General features: G+C 47.7%; 1 protein-coding gene across 1 annotated transcript in view; it reads right to left on the bottom strand.

Moving 5' to 3' along the window:
- CERS1 (ceramide synthase 1) overlaps positions 1-20,582 on the bottom strand; it is a 95,507-nt gene that overhangs the window by 32,809 nt on the left and 42,116 nt on the right. Inside the window, exons 2-4 of the mRNA XM_069217219.1 lie at positions 12,218-12,377; positions 2,583-2,763; positions 2,043-2,204 (exon numbers count right to left, since the gene is read on the bottom strand). Of these exons, the coding sequence (XP_069073320.1) occupies positions 2,043-2,204; positions 2,583-2,763; positions 12,218-12,377 (503 nt within the window). The remainder of the gene's footprint in view (positions 1-2,042; positions 2,205-2,582; positions 2,764-12,217; positions 12,378-20,582) is intronic.

Raw genomic sequence — 20,582 nt, 5'->3', positions numbered from 1 at the left:
GTGCAGGCTGAAGACTCGTCACCCTCAGAGGATGCACAGCCAGGGAAATGTTGCAGTTGCTGGAAGGACCCGGAGAAACAATATTGCAAAGCAGAGTCATTGATGGACTTGCAGATTGTCGGCTACTGGAGGGTCCAGTTGCAGTCCCGATGGCCAGAAGGTGAAGTAAACGATGCAGAGGAGTCCTGCTGGAATCTTGCACATCGAATCTGAGGGCCCACCCAAGAGGGAGACTCTAAATAGCCCAAGAATGGGGATTGGTCACCTAGAAGGGTGACCACCTATCAGGAGGGGGCTGTGACGTCACCTGCCTGACCTGGCCACTCACATGCTCCCAGGGGCCTCTGCCTACCTTGGAGTCAAGATTGCAGAATCAAGTGGCCACCTGGAGGAGCTCTGGGCACCACCCCTGGGGTGGTGAGGGACAGGGGAGTGGTCAATGCCATTTTCATTGTCCAGTTTCGCGCCAGAGCAGGGGCCGGGGGTCCCTGGATTGGTGCAAACCTGTTTATGCAAGGAGGGCACCAAACGTGTCCTTCAAAGCATACCGGTGGCTTGGGAAGGCTACCCCTCCAAAACCATGTAACACCTATCTCCCACAGGAAATCCTTTGTTCTGCCTTCCCCTGCCAGAGCTGGTCAAGCAAAAGGATGGCAGAAACCTGTCTGAGGGGTGGCAGCAGCACGGGCTGCCCGGAAAACCCCAGAAGACTAGTAGGAGCAATGCTGGGGGTCCTCCAAGGAGCCCCCAGAGTGCATAGAATCATTCAACCAATACTGGCAACAGTATTGGGGTATGATCCCGACATTTTTGATACCAAACATGTCCAGGCTCTGAGTTACCATTATGTAACTAGACACATACTGGTGGAAGCTTAAGTTTTATTAATGTTATATGGCATTTGTATTTAACTAGGTGTCGGTGAACTTCTCACCCCTTCATATCCATGGAAAGCTGGGCAACAGAGGTCTATTGCCTTATCTTGAAATAACTACTTTTCTTCACAAGCCAGACAATGGATAATATTAATCTGCATGGTTTTATTATAACGTTTGGAGTATTAATTTGTATTCTGCTAACATAAATCCTTACTACTGTGCCTAATAGTTTTTTTTTATATTAATTCTACCTCATTGAAATATACTACAGTCCTTGCACAATACCTAGGCTTTCAATTTAGGGTGTATTGTGCAATTTGGCAGGTTCCTCAATGTGCCGCTCCTGACATCACAGATGATATCATGAATGACATCACTGATGACACTCCTTAATACACCTGCTTTTGTGTGATATGTTAATTATCAGGGTTGACCCTATTTCTGTTGAAATCACTATTTTGCTGTGATCTGCAGGATGCACATGCTCTGTCACAGCAGCATGCAGACCAGAGGATGCAGAGGAAAGAGGGTGTCCTCATAACCCTCATTCTATAAAGGTCATGGTGTGTTGCCAAGCAAGCACACAGGAAGCATGGGGGCACCCCATTATACAGAAGGCATGCAATATCCTTGAAAACATTAAATACAAAGGAAGGCAGCATTGGGCTTTCATTCTACAGGGTGTAGAGTTTGTCCTTGAAATAACTCTAAAGAAGGCTCTTGACCTATAATGATTGACATCAACTACTCAAAGGCAAGTTTTTCAGAAAGTTTTTGCGAGGCCTGGGTGAAAGACCTGCTGTGGGCCCAATAGAAACTTCCTTCTGTTTTCTGCCAGATCACACCAAGTATACAAACTGTAGGTTCTCCAGGGCAAGAGAAAACAGAGCAGAGATGCCTCATTAATAAAGAGGACATGCTTGCTTTGAAAATGTTACATTTTGTTGCATGAGGGCAAGGCCCTGACAAACATGGGCCTAAGTCATACTCTCGCCTCCGCTCCTCAACCCTCGTGACAGTCCTGATCTCAGGTTCTCATTTTCATGCCGCCAAGAGAGAATCCCTTATTATCCCTGTTATCACATATCTGGCCTTTCCCTTTACCCTTAATCCTAATTCCGCCTCCAGTGAAAGCTGAAAGGGGTGTTCAGCCGGCCTCCTTACCAGCTGATGCTGAAAGAGACGCAGCCCAGGTTGGAAATGATGTCGTTGAGATGGTGGTAGCTGCCGCCCCGGTTTTTGAAGTAGACGTTCAGCTTGGTGAACTCCAGTTGGATGTCATTGACGTCATGCAGGAAGAGCACCAGAATGCCAATGTTGTGGTACCTGGCCGGAAATTCAAGCATGGGGTATTACAACAAATACAAAAAAGTAGCATGTGAAACAGATCAAAAGCACCACACCCTTGAAGCTTATCCTCCCACCTAATAAAAATATTATTGACTCTTTATATAGCAGAACAGCTATACCAAATCAGTGGTACTCATTTTATAGACAGGCGAACAGCCTGAATGCTTGAGCCCGACTCTAAATGTCTGAGTCCACTTCCCCGTTATTGTAACCTGAGATCTGCTTCATGAATCTACACAAACAAATCATGAATACAACACAGCCACTGTATTTTCCTTGAATTACCTGTAAACGAACCATTAAAAAGGTACTGGAAAATGAAGCAGTGTAATTCGTGACCAGAGTGATACTCACCGAAAGGCATACGAGAAAGAGATGAGGACCAGCGTCACAATGTGGTGGATCAGCATCACCACGGAATCCTTCCGCCAGGCATCCATGTACAGCGTGGCGTAAGTGGAATGCGCGTAGAAGCTGCCCTGCAGGAGGTAGGCAAGAGCGATGTCCCAGGGCACCTCCATGCCGCTCACCCAGCCTACAAACAATGGGAAAAACAAGATGACGAGGAAGAGGCATGTAGGCACTCATGGCCTTTTGGTCTGTCCACCACCGCTAGGGACCCACAACAATCATGCAGGATTGTCTACTTACTAGGGATCTACTGCAGAGAATACCTTATGGAGAAAACCCTTAACAATCCCAGATTTAGGGGGTCATTATGAACACAGTAGGATTCCCTGCCGCATTCATGCTGGCGGTCTAAACACAGACTGCCAGTCCGTTGAAGACCCCGCCGGCCCAATAATGAACATTCCACTGGGTTGGCAGCCGGCCCAGTGAAATGCTGGGCCTGGACATTGCTGACGGCTCCACATGGAGCCGTCGTCAATGCTGCAGTGCGGCGGGTGCAGAAGCAACCGTCACGCATATCATTGCCCATAAATCGGGCAGTGACATGCGCAACAGGACTGTACATGGGGGCCCCTGCACTGCCCATGGCAAGTACATGGGCAGTGCAGGGGCCCCAAGGGGGGCCCCAGAGCACCCCTTCCGCCAGCCTTTCCCTGGTGGGGGGAACCACCAGGAAAGGCTGGGGGAACACAGGTTCTTTATCCGGAGAGCATTTTTATTTGCAGTGCTGCCCTGGCGGCGGTTGCCTGGCAGTGGCGGATGGCCGCCTGTGGCGGTCTCCCTGTGTTCGGAATATGGCGGTCCAGACCGCGATGCCAGTGGCGGTAATTTCCGCCACCGCCAGCATGGCGGTCTGGACCGCCATGTTCATAATGAGGGCCTTAATTGCTCCCCATGTACTTAAAAGCTTCAATTTTATCATACTGGGAGATTTAAAATTTTTTAGCTTCCGCCAGACTTTTATTCACGAACTAGATGCCCTAAAACTTAGGCTCATCAATTTTGCTCCCACTCACAAGGATGGTCATCTCCTTGACCCCATATTCTCCAACATTACAGACCTTACTATGGAGCCTCCTGTCCCCCTACTTTAGACACATCACTTTCCACATACTGTCTACTCTTTACCCTCTTTGAGAGTAGCTAGGCCCCAAGATATAATTAGAAATTTGTCTAAACTAGACAACCATTCTCTTAACACCTCCCTATTTGAATAAATGCCCACAGTTGGCACAGAAGGTTGACTTAGACCAGCCTACGGTGGACAATTTGGACCTGTGACTCCCTAGATAAAATCCTGCCTGCTAAACTCAAAACATCACCTAGGATCCACCCACCTGCCTCGTGCTTTAACAAGACTCTACTTGCAGAGAAAAAACTCTGTAAGAGCTGGAAAGTTCCTGGCGGAAATGGTTCGATGAGAGTCCAAAACGCAAATACAAAACAGCTTCAAATCAATATTATGTGCACTGCAGAGATGCTTGTTTCTTATTTTATTCAGTGAACATTTCTGAAGCACAAACCTTTTCTAAGACACTTTTTAAAGTGGTTCAAGATCTTATCCAGTAAGCCTGAATAATTTCTTGTCGTCGAAGTGGGTGTCCCTTGGTACCTTGGTAAAGCAGTATGTAAAACTATCATAGGCTATACTGGCCTTAGGCCATCAGTTTAATAGCCTATGTCCTTTTTTTTTTTAAAGAGGACTTTATTTGAACTATGACCAATCAAGTGCTAGCACCCTCTAGAACACTCCCAAGAGGCTGGGTCCCTCAGATTTTCACCACACGCCATGTGTGAAGGGAGTCTCGATGAGCTCTGCTCAGTTTTCTTCAAGAAAAAGGATATTGAGAGTTTATCTTCTACTATGTCTGACAAAAACAGCCTTCTTCCATTGGGAAGAAAAGGGTGCATGTGGATGGCCCACATAAGGATTGCTTTTACTGTCTCTATCTCCAGCACAAGGTAAGGAATGCAAGATTTGTCACACTTTTTCCTCAAAAACATTGAAGGACAGGGAGGGGAGGCTTCTCTTATGGCTCCAAAAAGCCAAAACTCAGAGAACATCTTCTGAGGAAGACAGTGACACCTCTTCTAGGTCTCACAAGAGAGCCAGATCCCATGAGTGGCTTCTGAGGAGAGTAGAGCACCCCTGAAGACTTCGCATCAGGCTAAGGAGTTTAGGAAAAAGGATAAGGATAAACAATTCTCCTCAGAAACAACCTTATCTACACCATCTATGCCTTCTAACAGGGATAGAGATTACTCTCAGGCCTCCTCTTCAGACCTGTCGCCGACAAGGTGAAAATTTGCTTTCAAGACCCATCGACGGCTCCATCACTGTTGACAGCAAGATCATTGGCAACACTATCACCGTTGACAGCAAGATCGTCGATGACAACTGTTACTACTGTCTCGTCATTGAGAATGTGGACAGGTAAGATGACGACAGCCTCCACAGATGCTCCCATCCTGTCGACGACGATTGAGGCGTCAACTAAGACCGTGTTGATGTTCCTGTCGATGACGTCCCCTGACGACGGCCCCATCAATGATCCCGTCTATGACAACCTCTTCAGCGATGATTCCGTCGACGACGCTCCCGTCAACAGCGGTCCTATCAACGACGATGCTGTATACGAGGGGCACAACATCACAGGTTTCTTACATTCCTCTGACGACAACACCATCAACACCACCGACAATAAGGATCAAGACTGCAAAATCAACCAAGACCTCATTACTTCCTGAGGTTACTTCGCCCAGCAAAATGTCACCTCTAAGCCATTTACTGGACCTTGACGAGTCAGATGACGACGGTCTAGCTTGCAGTCCTTCAGACCTACACATAAAATGCCAGGACGAACAGGATTACTTTTATGAGGAAGGGCAGGATTACCAGGGCTATTATCCTTCTCATCCTCAAAAGTATTATGAACACTTTAGATACTACCCTGATCCAACACCTAGACAGGATGATGTACAAGTGCCTAGGTCCTTGGGCCAGGATCTTCAGGCCATGCTCACGGACAACAGGAAACCTTTTCCCAACCTCCTGAGGAACAAATAGTGGCACCACCACAACCGGTGTCTCCTCCTATTCCTGCACCTATCCCTCTGACCCCCACTCACAGAATGACGCCTGCTTTTCATATAGCATCACCACTGAGGGATGACATCATCTTCCGATGATGACAGAGAGGAAGGTGGGATTCCTGAGCCTAAACCTCCACTTAATGACTGGGTTGACTACATCATACCCACACCATCTCCACCTCCTCAACAACCTGTCGACTCGCCTCCAGAGGATTGGAGGTTTTCATAACTTAATGTAAAAAGCGGCAACGAGATTCCACCTCCCTATATCTGTTAAGCAGTCTTTTGTGATATCAAAGAGCAAATAAGAAAGTCAGTCTGGGCTATACCCATCATCGACTTCATCTGGCTAGAGGGTATCAAAATAATGAAGAACCCTGCCACAGGTGCGCCTGTCGGGCCTCGTACTGACAAAAAGTACAGGGGCCCAGAGGATTCCTCTTCATGCCTGACAGGACAGCCCAAACCCAATTCTGTCATTTCTCACGCATCTCAACATAGGTCCAAGAACCCATCTGCCCCTATATCTACACTGCCGAACAAAGAAGGGCGCCATATAGACAACATTGGCAAGAGATTTTCCACCATGTCTGCCATAACAGTTAGTGAGACCAGCTCTCTGGCTATTCTGAGCCGCTATGATTGGCAGATGTTTTCAAACATAGGGTTCATCACTGACCTCATCCCGGAAGACAAAAGACCTGAAACCAAGAAGATCTTACAGGAGACTGAGCGTAATTCCTCTGAGATCATTGACTGCGCCATGGACATCGCCTCCACAGGCTTCTGTCAACTGACAGGCGCAGCCGTTTTAAGGCGTCAGAGATGGCGCAAAGCGACTTCTTTTAGACCTGAAGTCCAATCTAAGATCCTTGACATGGCGTACGATGGGGACACACTATTTGGAAAGCACATTGATGATGCTGTTCTTGCCATTATGATAGACACAGCCAAATCCCTTGGTACCTTCCAGTACAGGAAGTTGCCCTTTCGGCAGTTTCTCAGCCTACAGGGGTGGCTACCAACTTTACCAGTAGTATCAGTCCTACCAGCTCCAATACAGGTCTGCACACCAACAGCAACCGTACCATCAACAATCCACAGCAGGTTTCTCAAAGCAAGGCCCCTGCAGAAAGCCACCAGCTCGGAGCCGGGACTCAGGCCGCAAGCAGTGACCTCATCCAGGTACCAGCTACACCATCTTCTCCTCACCCCATAAGTGCAAATATCTCCAATCCCATCCCTCATTGGGAAAACATCACATTAGACAGATGGATATTGGACCTAGCACCTATAGCCATACCCTGGAGTTTACGGAAAGACCACCAAACGCTCAGCCAAGGGGAGGGCACCCCCCTTATCTTCACTTATTAGGAAAGAAGGCCCTCATCATGCTTGCCAAGGGAACAAAAAGAGGGTTCCGTTGCTCAAAAGGAAAAGGATTCTAATCCTGTTTTTTCCTAATATACAAGAAATCAGGGGAATGGAAACCTTTCCTAGATCTCAAGAAGCTAAATAAATTTCTCTGCAAACAATCCTTTTTTAGATGATTACTCTTTCCGACATCCTTCACCTACTGAACAGCGGAAACTGCATTACATCTCTAGACCTGGAGGATGCATACTTCCATAGGCTCATTCATCCCAAACACCGCGGATATCTCCATTTCACCATAGTTGGTACCCATTACCAATTCGGAGTCCTTCCATTCGGCCTCAAGTCAGCCCCTCGCATATTTGACAAGTGCTTGGCCCAGGTAGGAGCTGCTTTCAGGAAACAAGGTCATCAGGTATTTCCCTATCTAGAGGACTACCTGCTAAAAGCTTCAACTCCAAGGCAAACTGCCAGAGCTACGAAAGCCTGCCTGTCACTATTTCTCAAACTAGGTGTCACTGTGAATCAGTGAAAATCCTCAACTACTCCCAGTCAAAAGGTGACGTTTCTAGGAGCCTACCTAGATACAACTCACAACAAAGCCTTTCTCTCCCAGGAAAGACAATTGAGGCTAGCAAATTTGGCTTCCAAAATATCAAGAGGAAAGAGTGTTTCAGTGAGGCTGCTCAAGTTGCTCCCTAGGAATAATCTCTTCAGCAATCAACCTAGTCCCGTTGGCACGCCTCAAGATGAGACCATTGCAGGAAGAACTGCAGCTCCAATGGATTCAATCAGAAGGGTCCTTCGAGGACTTGATATTCAGAACCCCAAAGATGAAAGACACACTAACGTGGTGGTCTTACAGACCTCATCTATCTCATGGCCTCACGTTTGTGCCATTGGTGCTCGATTTCTATCATCACCACGGATGCTTCACTGGATGGCTGGGGAAGACACTAGCGGGAACTACACATCCAAGAAAAGTGGTCGGCACGTCAAAAGACTATGCACATCAACAACCTGGAACTGAAAGCCATCTTTCCCACCCTGCAGGCTTTTCTCCAAAGAACAGCACAATCCTTGGTGCTGGTCGGTACGGACAATATGAGCAGCGTGTATTGTATCCACAAGCAAGATGGACCTAAATCTCTAACACTCTCTCATGAAGCTCAGGAGCTTTGGTGTTGGCTCATGGCCCACAAGATATCCTTGAAGGCAGAACACTTTGTCCAGAGTACACAACACCCTAGCGGACACCCTCAGCAGGGCCAAGGACAGTTGCCACAAGTGGGAACTGGACCAATGACAGCTGGACAAAATATTCTCTCTGTGGGGGAAACCAACCCTAAATCTCTTAGCGACAGACAGCAATACCAAAAGCCAGCTCTACGCCAGTCGATACCCCCTCCCAGGGTCGTGGGGAAATGCTCTTTCAATGCGATGGTCTGGAATTCATGAATACGCTTTTCCCCCATCCCACTAATTTCCAAGGTTCCCAACAAGATGAAAGTGGAACACTGTCACCTCATTTTTATCACTCTCAAGTGGCCTAGGCAGCAATGATTCATGGAACGCATTCTCTGTCAGTGACCAGCCCCACACGCCTTACAAAAACACGAACGCTACTGAAAATGAACCAGAGCCAAATATTTCACCCGTAGCCAGCCTCTCTACACTTACATGCATGGCTCCTGATTTCTATGAATTGCAAGACTTGTACATCACTCAAGAATGCAGAGATATTATACCCAAAGTAATAGTGGATGGCACAAACAAAACCTACAGGTTAAAATGAAAAAAAGATTATGTTCCTGATTTAATTTACACCCATTTGTAGCCTCTACTGACCAGATTTGGCCTTATCTCCTCTCACTGGCCAAGTTGGGCCTTGGTCACGCATCTGTCAAAGTTCACCTTGCTGCAAATTTATGGTACATATGCTCTGCATAGACTTTCTTTCTGCTCAACAAGACTCATTAAGCAATTCATGAAGGGGATGTTGAGAGCTTTCCCACCGGTGCAATCTCCTCCTCCGGAATGGCATCTCAACGTGGTCCTCTCACAATTAATGAAACATCCTTTCAAATCCATTCATAAGGCTAACCTAAAGTTTCTCACATGTAAAGTTGCTATATTACACACTCTCGCATCTACGAGAAGGGTTAGTGAGATACAGGCCTTCACGACACAAGAGCCTTTCCTACGTTTTACAGACAAGTTTGTACTTCTCAGCTGCTGAAGCCCCAGGAGGGCAGAAACCTGTCTGTGAGGTGGCAGCAGTTGGGGCTGCCTGGAAACCTCAGAATGCTGGTATGGCAGTACTGGGGGTCCATAGTGGAGCCCCCAGAGTGCATGGGATTGTGCAACCAATACTGGAATCATTGTTGGGGTACAATTCCCAGTTGTTAGACACCTTACATGGTCATATTCAGAGTTACCATTGTGAAGCTGGACATAGGTATTGAACTACATCCAGTGCTCACTTAAAATTGAGCCCTGCACTCACAAAGTCCGGGAAAATGGGCCTGGACGACGTATGGGCACCTCTGCTAGTGCAGGGGTTCTCTCACACACACAGGTACTTTGCACCCAGCCTTCAAGGTCTGAAGGCCTGAAGGCCTGACATATAGGTAAGTGACCTGGTGCAGTTAAAATGGCTGTGAAAGGGTGCATGCACTATTTCACACAGGCTGCAATGGCAGTCCTGTAGGAGCCCTTGCATGGGCTCCCTATTGGTGGCAAAAGTAATGCTGCTGCCCATAGGGATCCCCTGGAACCCCAATATCCTGGGTACCTAGGTACCATATACTAGGGACTTATAATGGGGGGGGGGGGGGCAGTTTGCCAATTTGGAGTGAAATACTGGATTACCAGTATGTAAGGACAAATTTGGAACCAGAGAGAGCAGAAGCACTGGGGTCCTGGTTTGCAGGAGCCCGGTGACACAGTCAAGCATGCTGATGAAAACAGTGAAACATACTGACAAGTAGGACACAAACCATAAGCACTGGGGTCCTGACTAGCAAGATCCCAGTGACACAGTCAAAACACACTGACAAACAAGCCAAAAATGGGGGTAGACATGATAGAAGAGGTTACTTTCCCACACTTCTTACTTGATGGCTTTATTGTCAATCTTGTATTTGTCCCTCCAACGGAGCATTACCTCTTTACTCAGGTATTGGTTGCCTGGGTTCTATGCTTTTTCTGCTCACTTTTAGGGAACTGCTTTCTTCTTATTGTTTAAGTACGTCATGAAAGTGAATGTGTTTTCCCCTGTCTAACTTTTGTGCTTTTCTTACTCTGCTCTCTGTGCTCTGTCTGCCCATGTGCTTTCTGTTTTTCCACCCTCACTAATGTTGCTCTCTTTCGACTATCTATTTCTGCTCCATTCACTCTTTGTTGCTCTCTTTCACCCAGGTTTTCTCCCTATTATTGTTTCTCCCCACACACCGTGTTGCTTCTCTCTCCACCCGCTGTGTTGCTTTGCCGCTGCCTGCTGTGTTGCTTTGCCGCTGCCTGCTGTGTTGCTTTGCCGCTGCCTGCTGTGTTGCTTTGCCGCTGCCTGCTGTGTTGCTTTGCCGCTGCCTGCTGTGTTGCTTTGCCGCCGCCTGCTGTGTTGCTAGCCGCCGCCTGCTGTGTTGCTTTGCCGCCGCCTGCTGTGTTGCTTTGCCGCCGCCTGCTGTGTTGCTTTGCCGCTGCCTGCTGTGTTGCTTTGCCGCTGCCTGCTGTGTTGCTTTGCCGCTGCCTGCTGTGTTGCTAGCCGCCGCCTGCTGTGTTGCTTAGCCGCCTGCTGTGTTGCTTAGCCGCCTGCTGTGTTGCTAGCCGCCTGCTGTGTTGCTTAGCCGCCTGCTGTGTTGCTTAGCCGCCTGCTGTGTTGCTTAGCCGCCTGCTGTGTTGCTAGCCGCCTGCTGTGTTGCTTAGCCGCCTGCTGTGTTGCTAGCCGCCGCCTGCTGTGTTGCTAGCCGCCTGCTGTGTTGCTAGCCGCCGCCTGCTGTGTTGCTTAGCCGCCGCCTGCTGTGTTGCTTAGCCGCCTGCTGTGTTGCTTAGCCGCCTGCTGTGTTGCTTAGCCGCCTGCTGTGTTGCTTAGCCGCCTGCTGTGTTGCTAGCCGCCTGCTGTGTTGCTAGCCGCCGCCTGCTGTGTTGCTTCTCCATCACCTACCCTGTTGCATCCGCACCGACCCCGCCCTAATTTCTTCATCCACAATTTATTTTTCTTACAAAGCGCTTCTGTTCTACGGTTTTAAAACAGCCCTCTTGGACCACTTTTTTTTTTTTTAATTACCAATCCATCCTGAATCAGTAAATAAAAAAGTGTCCTAGTTTAGGCGCAGTCATGCATATTGAGCACATGTGCGAGCCTACAAAATGACACATGGATGTGTAATTGCGTCATTTCTTTCTGTTTTGTTTTCCTTAGCCATGCTAGACAGCTCCCGCAATGCTGTACTGCATGGCTACAAGAATTAGCAAAGCCAATAGGTCTTTCAGACAAAACCTATTGACTTTGCCAATTCTGGTTTCAAATTAACTTTACTTCATCGTTAGAACCAATTATTGGACTGATTTCGATTCTAAACTGACACAAAAAAAGGTATGATCCTTTATAAAACATTTCAGTATTCTTAGATCGAACACCTCCTTGGTAAAAACCAAAATGCACCACAAATGTACCTGGGGGCTTGTGATAAGACTTGATTCTTATAGACTTTAAGTTTATTTACACTGCAGCTCCAAACCGCCTGTTTTGACTTTTGTACAACTGCTTAACATGTCTTTATGTATCTTTTGAAATATGGTTATTTATGGGACAAAGGTTGGGAAACAAGGCCTTCCTTCCAGTGGAAGCAACAATAGCGCTTCAGTTATGGGGAATTTAGGTCTAAACCACCAACTCAGCAGAAATCAAAAAGCAGGTATCACGAGGAGCAGGTTACTGCACAACAAAACAGTCACACATTTTATTTTACAGTGTGTTATTAGTGATTGGTGTGGTCGCAAGTCATTCTTTCAAATACATCATTTGAGCAAAAAGCATATGTTTAAAAGAGCTTTGCATGCCGGTGAGAGTGATGGGTGTCAGCGCTAAGCATCTTCTAATGCTCTCATACCATGAAAAGCAGAAGGAGGGTCCCAGAAGAAGGTGTAGTCTTTGAAGAAGAGGAGATGGACAGAGTAAGCCCAAGATGTTGTGTAGAAGAGAAGCTTCCAAGCGCTCTCTGGGACTTTGGCGGCATCTTTTGGTTGTAGATTACACCACTGTGCAAATGGCTGGAAGACATACAAGAACAGTAGAGCGTAAACAGCGTGCCTCGCTTCAGTTGCATGGACAATATTTCTAATTGTGGTCAGTTAGAATTGACTAGCAATATAGATTCCTGGGAGATGTATTATGCCTTGCCCAGACCCCGATGAGGCTACAAGAGCTGATGGCACTAAACTTTGTTCCTGAGGTGGTTCACTGTAGGGTATGGAATAATCTAAGTGCATCAATTATTTATCAAAAGGTGACACCGCATTAAGTAATAAATGTGCCCGAGGTAGGAACTCGCACCAAATATTGTGTTCAAGGCCTGAGTCCTACCTTGCCTAAAATGAGATTCCCTACCAAACACAAAGAGCTTGTTTTGTTACTTGATAACTGCAAGACTGATTTGTGCATGCTGGCTGAGATCTTGATGAATCTGTCCACTGGTAAAACATTACTAATGTCATTCCCACCCACTTTATGATGGCACGTAAGGACAGGAAAAGAGATTAGGAGCTGGAATGGCACTACTTTATAAAGAGCACTTCAAGATTACCGCAAACAATTTGATCGCACCTACAATGTATTCAAAGGAGGTTAACAGCTGTGAAAGGGTCTTCTCTAGTTTAATCAGTCTCTTGATCATTTACAGAGTCCCTGAAGCTCTTCACTCATTCTGGAAAAGCTTGCAGAAGGTGTTAGCTTTTTATGGACTAACTATCCCCAACTCATTACCACCAATGATTTTACATTTTGATTAGTCTCAAAATCAGGCCCCTTGTTAATGTTTTCCCTCTAATGACTTACTTTGGCCTAATACTAATTATTAGTTGAATAACCCATCACAGTGACCTCAAAACAGACCTTGTGTTTGGTCCATCTGGCTTAAAGTTTCGATCTCCCACCCCTATGGAATGCATCATCCTTTCCTTGGTTGCATGTGATATATTATCTACTGGTCACCAAAGAACACACCTCGAATCAAACCTATTCCATCCTAATGTTGGAGTATCGCTGACTCCACCAAAAGGCTCCCGAGGAATTCTCAAACAGTTGTGTAAATATGCCTGTAACAGTGCAACTGGCAACCTCTTTTTGCTATTTTCATCCTTATTTATTTACAGCATTGAAAGATGCTGGACCGACAACTAGTACCAAAGCTCCTCCTAGGCAAGCAGAAAGGATCTGGTGTCCCTCTTACCCCACACTCCATTGTTAACTTTTACACTGCAACGACAAAAAGTGTATTCGTCAAGCAAAATGTTCCTCTTTTGAAACCCTAATTAAAGAAGACTCTAGTTTATATTTGTTTGGAGAGTTTAGTAACTCTTCTTTTTCTGCTAGCTCAGTAATTAGTAGTAGTAGTAAAATACTTTATTCTGTCTGTTAAGACCATAAAAAAGATAAAACAATACCCACATAAATAAATACAAGCCACTATACACACTTGATCTCCAAAAACATGATACCAACAACAACATAAAACAAAAAATGAAATACAATCTGAACCATCTTAAAGTGCATTATGAGTGTAATTAACATAATCATAATCAGCCTCCCCCCACATCACGCAGTTTCTTCAATCTAAACGAGGAAGATAAAAAAACATGCAACAGCATATACAATATGTACATCTGGCAAAAGCTGCAAAAACATGAGGGCCGGTCTAACTTGTACAAAATGGGTAGTCTTCAACAATTGAATTAAAAACTCATTACGAGGAATTAGGTAAAAACTACAAAAGAAAACAAAAGTCAATACAAGAAGAAATTATCACACGCACACAAGGTCCCGGATTTAGCTCCAGCTATCAATTTTTGGATAAATTAACAAGTGATGGAACTGGTTAAACCTAAACCTTGTTAAAAGAGAACGGTGATGGGAGGCGGGGCCAATCAACATGACCGATCGGACGTGAGCTCCGTCGGATCCGTCTAAATCCCCCCAGGCCAGATGAAGTGAGGCGGTAAAGAGCCGCCAATGTATTTCCCCCGACCTGGGGACTGGCCTCGGGGCGCCAAGAGGGAAAGACCCCGGCGAGATCACCGGCTGCGAGGGGTGCTCTGCCTGGGGCGGAGCCCTTCGATCAAATGCCCGGCCCGCGTCGGGGCGCGGCCTTGTGGCCCGTGCCGGAGCCGGGTTGGGCCAGCGATAGGCCGGCGTCCTGCTATGGAGATGTGAGCTGCGGGGCCAGAGGAAAAGGGGAGTGAGATACCCCTAACACCAGAGCCGCGCATGAGCCGGGAATGGCCACACCGAGGTGATCGCCTATAAACACAGCAGTGGCGAGGTGAGGTCTGGGAAGAGCCTCCTTCCTCTTATTGAGTGGTACATTGGGTGGCGGCCCAAATTGAAGTGCGCTGAAGAGTGCGGCTGGCACCCACAAATCATCTCCTTGCCCGCCGGAAAAAAACGGAGTAGCAACAGGACGATTTCCCCCGGAGGGAGAAAGTAAAAGCTTTGGGGAATATACCCCGAGCTCCGATGGCGCGGCTACGGGCATGGGGGACTGAGGAAGGAAGAGGGAGGCCATTTTGGGGGGCGCGGAGCTGGAGAGAGCCATCCACAGGGGGCCCAGAGAGAATAGAGCCCAAAGATGCGAGCACAGGCGGCAGCCGGCAGGTCGCTCCCAATGGGGGCTATGCCCACAATGGGGGGGCGAGAGACAACTGAGGTGGGCGGACACAACAGCGATGCAGGGGAGAAGGAGAGACCCATAAACCCACCTTGAGAAGTGGGTTGCGAAATAAGAGCGGAGATCTAGAGGAAGGTCGTGATGTGAAGGAGAGCAGTTCTGAGGAGAGTGAGAGCCCTCAAATAAGCACTGGGACTTGGTCCCTGACAGACTCATATGCCACGACGCAAAATCCAGGCCAACAGAGTCTCCAGCTACTTTTCCCCGGCCAGAGTGGAGAGCACTGACCAGATACAGAAGGGAGAGATGGCACTTACAAAGGAGGACCTCCTGTCCTCCCTTCGCACTTTTAAAACCGAACATGAAGAGCTCACAACAGATATCAGAGCGACACTGGAGGCCTTCCAAGCAGACGTCAATGGGAAGCTATCTGCACTCTCCAAACAGATGTAGACTCAGTAGGGGCCCGTACTATAGACTTGGAAACACAAATGCAGAACTTACAACAGAAAGTTGCCCCGGTGGAGACGGAGATTACAAATATTAAAGCGCAATTACATCTCGCCACACTGAAATGTGAAGATTTGGAAAATCAAGCACGTCGAGACAACATAAGGGTGAGAGGTCTGGAGGAGGGAGCCGAGGGGACTGATCTGGAGGCCTTTGTGGTCGGGCTGTTTTCCACCCTTCTGGGAGAGGACCAACCGGAGGTACAAGTGGAACGAGTGCAAAGGAGATCCTATCTCCTTTCAGGGTGCAAGATGCTCCCTCTACCAAGATATAGCGCCAGCAACCCTGGCCCGATGACAACAGATATCGCTGGACCTTCCCCTTTGGTGTGGCGTTCGAACTCCACAATAAAGCGTGCCATTTCTCGATGGTGGACGAGGCGGCAGCCGCGTTGGGCCTAGAGTCTAGAGGAGAGAGGGGTGATACCGACATGGCGGTGGGAGAGGGGCGAGGAGAAGATATCCCCCCCCACACTAGCGGACCAATGGGAACAACAGAGGAGAGGTAGAAAGACCCCCAGAAGATAAAGCCACATGGATGTCCGGTATCAGGGAGAGCCTCATCAGCCCACTGGTATGAGCTGGAGGACGACCCTGGTTGAGAGCTCCGGGGGAAACGGAAGGACGGGGGTGTGCCTCCCCTCGAGGAGAAGGTGTGGAAGGGGAAAACACGATAAAGGTCTCAGCAACATTTGCCACTCAAACATACTCTGCTCCTGTTGTTCGCTGGAGGTTCGGAGGGTCCTGTCTTTGCATTATACTTTGATTTGACGAGGCCTGGGGGTGGGAGAGGAGCCGGATCTGGACCCTTTCCACGAAATGAAGTTTGTAGGGAATTTGGTGGTTTTATCTTATCAAGACTATGTTTGTATTTCTCTTTTGAGATGTTCTTTCGGTTTGTTCATTGTCTACCATCCCTTTCGATATGCAGAGAGTCATGGGGAAACTCCAAAGCAGGCTAAATATTACGAGAGGAAGAGGGCGGGAATCATGGTGCGGGGTATTGGAGATACTATCAGAGGTGTAGGTGAGAGCGTTGTTGTTTCAGGGAGATGATGCTGGAATTACTTTTATGTAATGTGAAGGCACTCAATTCCCCCAATAAGCATTCACAACTGAAAAAGTATCTCGAGGATCATCGGTACGACATAGTGGCCCTACAAGAAACGCATTTGAAAAGGGGGCGAGACATCGTCTCCGTCACAAACACTACACTCAAATTGCTTTAGCTTCAGCACCAACAAAACATTGCAGGGTGACTTTGCTGTTTAGCAGATCAGTCCACTTCGGGGAAACAGATTCTACGACAAAGAGGGAAGATACCTGATGGTGAAAGGCAGCCTAGATGGGAAAATGTGTACAATAGCTACTGTTTACACTCCTAACAGCGGTCAAACCCAATTTCTGTTACATTTCTTGAGAGAACTAGAGGGCTATGCAGAGGGCGAAATTATCTTGATGGGAGAAATTAACCTGGTGTGGGACCCAGCCTTGGACACAACACACCCACAGAGATCACAGACAAGTGCTTTTGCCAAATCAGTGAAGTCATATTCAAGGATTGACTACGTATTTTTGAGCAAACCGCTAAGACAGATTCTTAAGACTGTAGCCATTAATCCAATTGTTATATCGGACCATGCCCCGGTGGTGGTTAGTTTGAATTGGTCACTAGCACGGACGTCTTCCAAGCGCTTGGACTTCCCCAATGTGCTTGCCAGTGACACAACATCCTGTAACGATCTGCGTCTATCGATCAGAGAATACTTCCAACATAATAGGGTGGGAGATACTAACCCCCATACCCTCTGGGATGCCTTTAAGGCGGTCATAAGAGGCAAATGCATCTCACTTGCATCTGCGATGCACTGATTAAAGGCTAAAGACCAACTTCTTCTGGAAAGTGAACTTAAGATAGCTGAACGAGAACATAAATTGTCCCCGACCTGGCAAGCTCAAAGGAAGGTGGTGTCCCTCAAAGGTAAACTACAAGCTATCTATACAAACAGGGCAGAGTTGACACTGCTGGGACTACAGAAATCCCACTATGACAAGGGCAGTAAGATAGGCAACCCCCTAGCAAGACAGCTTCGAGCCCAACAGGCCCGAGTCTACATGGAGCAGGTCACAGGCGAACTCAGAGAACACCTCACTGTAGAGGGGAAGGCGATGGCATTTAGATAATTCTATGAGCGTCTTTATCACTCAGATCACCCACCCGCCCACACTCAAGAATCCTACCTACAAAATACCCACCTGCCACAGGTCTCTCAGGAGACGAATGAAATGCTAGCAGCACCATTTACAGCGGAGGAAGTACAGGCGGCTATAGACGCCCTTCCCCTGTATAAGGCCCGGGCCCTGACGGCTTAACAGCCCATTTTTATAAAACCTTCGGTGCGGAACTGGCGGGACAACACGCTGCACTGTTCAATTATATACGAGGAGAGGGAGCAGTGTCTCCATCCATGGGGGAGGCTCTGATCACTCTCATACCCAAGGCCGGAAAGGGTCCTCAATTATGCGCCTCATTCCGGCCCATTGCCCTGTTAAATCTTGATGCCAAATTATACTCTAAAATCCTGGCGCAGAGGTTGGAGGATGTGATGCCAGAGCTGATACATCCAGACCAATCAGGCTTTATCAAGGGACCCCAGACACATGACAATTTGAGGCGTGTCATCCATTTATTGGAAAAGGTTCACAAGAAAAAGGTTCCGGCACTTTTATTGGCATTAGACGCTGAGAAGGCATTTGATAGAGTTGAGTGGTCTTTCTTGGTGGCAACCATGAGACGGTTTGGATTCGGGGAACAATTTATAACCATGGTAATGAGCTATTTCGCATGCCCTAGATCCTGCATCTCGGTAAATGGGGTAACCTCTGAATTTTTTGATCTAACACGAGGCAGGGATGCCCTCTTTCCCCGCTGCTTTTTGCGCAGTACGGGTGAGGAACTGCCCTGCGTTCCCAGGCATTAAATTTAGCGCCGACCACCATAAAATCTTCCTATTCGCTGATGATATCTTGTTGTTCGGCACTGAGCCCCGCACATCTCTTTTAGCAGTCCAGGAGGAATTGACACTCTTTGAACAAGTGGCAGGGTTTAAGGTAAATGTGGGGAAATCGTATCTTCTCAACCTGTCGATGCCCGCAGGGGTAATGACCCAGATGGCCTTCCTGACCCCATTTGTTTGGGCCAAAAATGAAATCACTTACTTAGGCATTCGAATTGTTCCCCAGCTGTCTGATCTATCCCCCTCTGATCAGGTCACTACGAGAAGACTTTAGGAGGTGGTCTCCGCTATGGTTATCCTGGCTGGGGCGCATCAATAGTATCAAGATGACTGTGCTCCCCAGATTTCTCTATCTCTTTTAAAGCCTCTCTATTGAGATTCCGCCAGATTTCTTCGCTGAGACCCGGACACTGTTCACGAAATTCATTTGGCAGAGAACAAGAGCTAGGGTATCAAATAAAGTTCTGGTGCGCCGCAGGGAAGAGGGAGGATTGGCGCTTCCTGACCTCCTGCTGTACTATAGAGCGGCACAGCTGCGGGTATCAGCTGAGTGGTCCCTCCGAGAGTCAGACAAGATTTGGCTGCATATGGACAGGGCGGTGATGGGCAAGACCTTGCGGGAAATCCCATCGAAGCCCAAGGGGGCACGACCACAAAACGCATACATTAGCACACCCACCACCACTACCCTAAAAGTGTGGGACAAGGTAACTAGAACCTATGAGCTTACATCCTTCCCCTCGCCACATACCCCTATCCACTTTAACAAGGCATTCCCACCAGGGGAGTTTCCGGGACCTTTTGATCGATGGCGAGAAGGGGGCTGCTTACGCATTGCAGATTTATACCATGGGGACCAACTCCGGACGTTCAATAACTGCTGCAGAGATTTTCAGCTCCCCCAGTCCGAACATTACCATTACACCCAGTTAGTGCATTGGGTCTCACAGCTGCATATGAGGGAGGCAGCCATAAGGGATCCTCTTCCGGTGGAGAGATTTGTGCAAAGAGGAGGAGTGGCGAGGGGCAGTATTTCTACGCTATATTCTATACTAGCTACTGCACAAAAAGCGCCGACCCCTCGACACATCTCCTTCTGGGAGCAAGTTCTGGGCATCACAGTGGTGGAGGACCAATGACGCTATCTATATCAAGATATATCCAAGCGCAACCGCTCAATGGCAGCTAGGGATGCCCACTGCAAACTGCTTTATAACTGGTACCTATATCCTGAGAAGCTTAAGAAACTATATACACAGGTGTCAGATAGATGTTGGCGGGGCTGTGGCATACTGGGGGACTTTAAACATATATGATGGGACTGCCCAGTGATTCGCCCCTATTGGTACGAAATTCTCTCACATCTGAAAGAGATGTTGGGATACCCCATTCCGACCGCGCCGGAACATGTCCTCTTGGGTCTTCAGGCTCAGGAACTACAGCACCAATCATACGGGGACCGTGCCATTCTGTGGTTAGCTCTGGGGGTGGCGAAGACAACTCTAGCATCCTTTTGGAAAAAAGTGGACCCACCCCCTATAGCCCTGTGGTTCACTCGGTTGTGGAAGAGCCTCGCAATGGAGCGTCTGGTTGACAAAGGGGAGAGCTCACGCAGAAGTTTTGATTGTATTTGGGACCCCCTGGTTAGGTTCCTCTCCAGGGGGCTTCCCCTCACTGCTTGTGGTCCCCGACTAAGAGCTTTGCACCTCTTCCATATCTAGGAACCAGATTCTTAGACAGGGTGGGGGGGCTGGATAGGGCCCCCGTTGGTTCAGAGAGGGGAGCCCGCAACCACTGACTCCTATTAGTTACTCTAGACACATCCAGGGATGGATTATTTGTTGTATGTTAAAGTTGATTATTATTTTTTATTTGTGTCACATACTGTAATTAATAGCTACGCTTACCACTTGCAAGATGACAAGCGTCCCTTAGAGCTGCGTATTCTCATTGAACAATGTAAAACCTACCCCAGATGGGGAGAAACTATAAGGGAATGGAATTGCAATGGGTAGCCTACGATATCATTTAATTGGATATGCCTATACTTTTGTACAAAAATGTCAA

This window comes from Pleurodeles waltl, chromosome 12, assembly GCF_031143425.1.
Source record: "Pleurodeles waltl isolate 20211129_DDA chromosome 12, aPleWal1.hap1.20221129, whole genome shotgun sequence".
Lineage (NCBI taxonomy): Eukaryota > Metazoa > Chordata > Amphibia > Caudata > Salamandridae > Pleurodeles > Pleurodeles waltl.
This window is presented reverse-complemented; position numbering and strand designations above follow the sequence as displayed.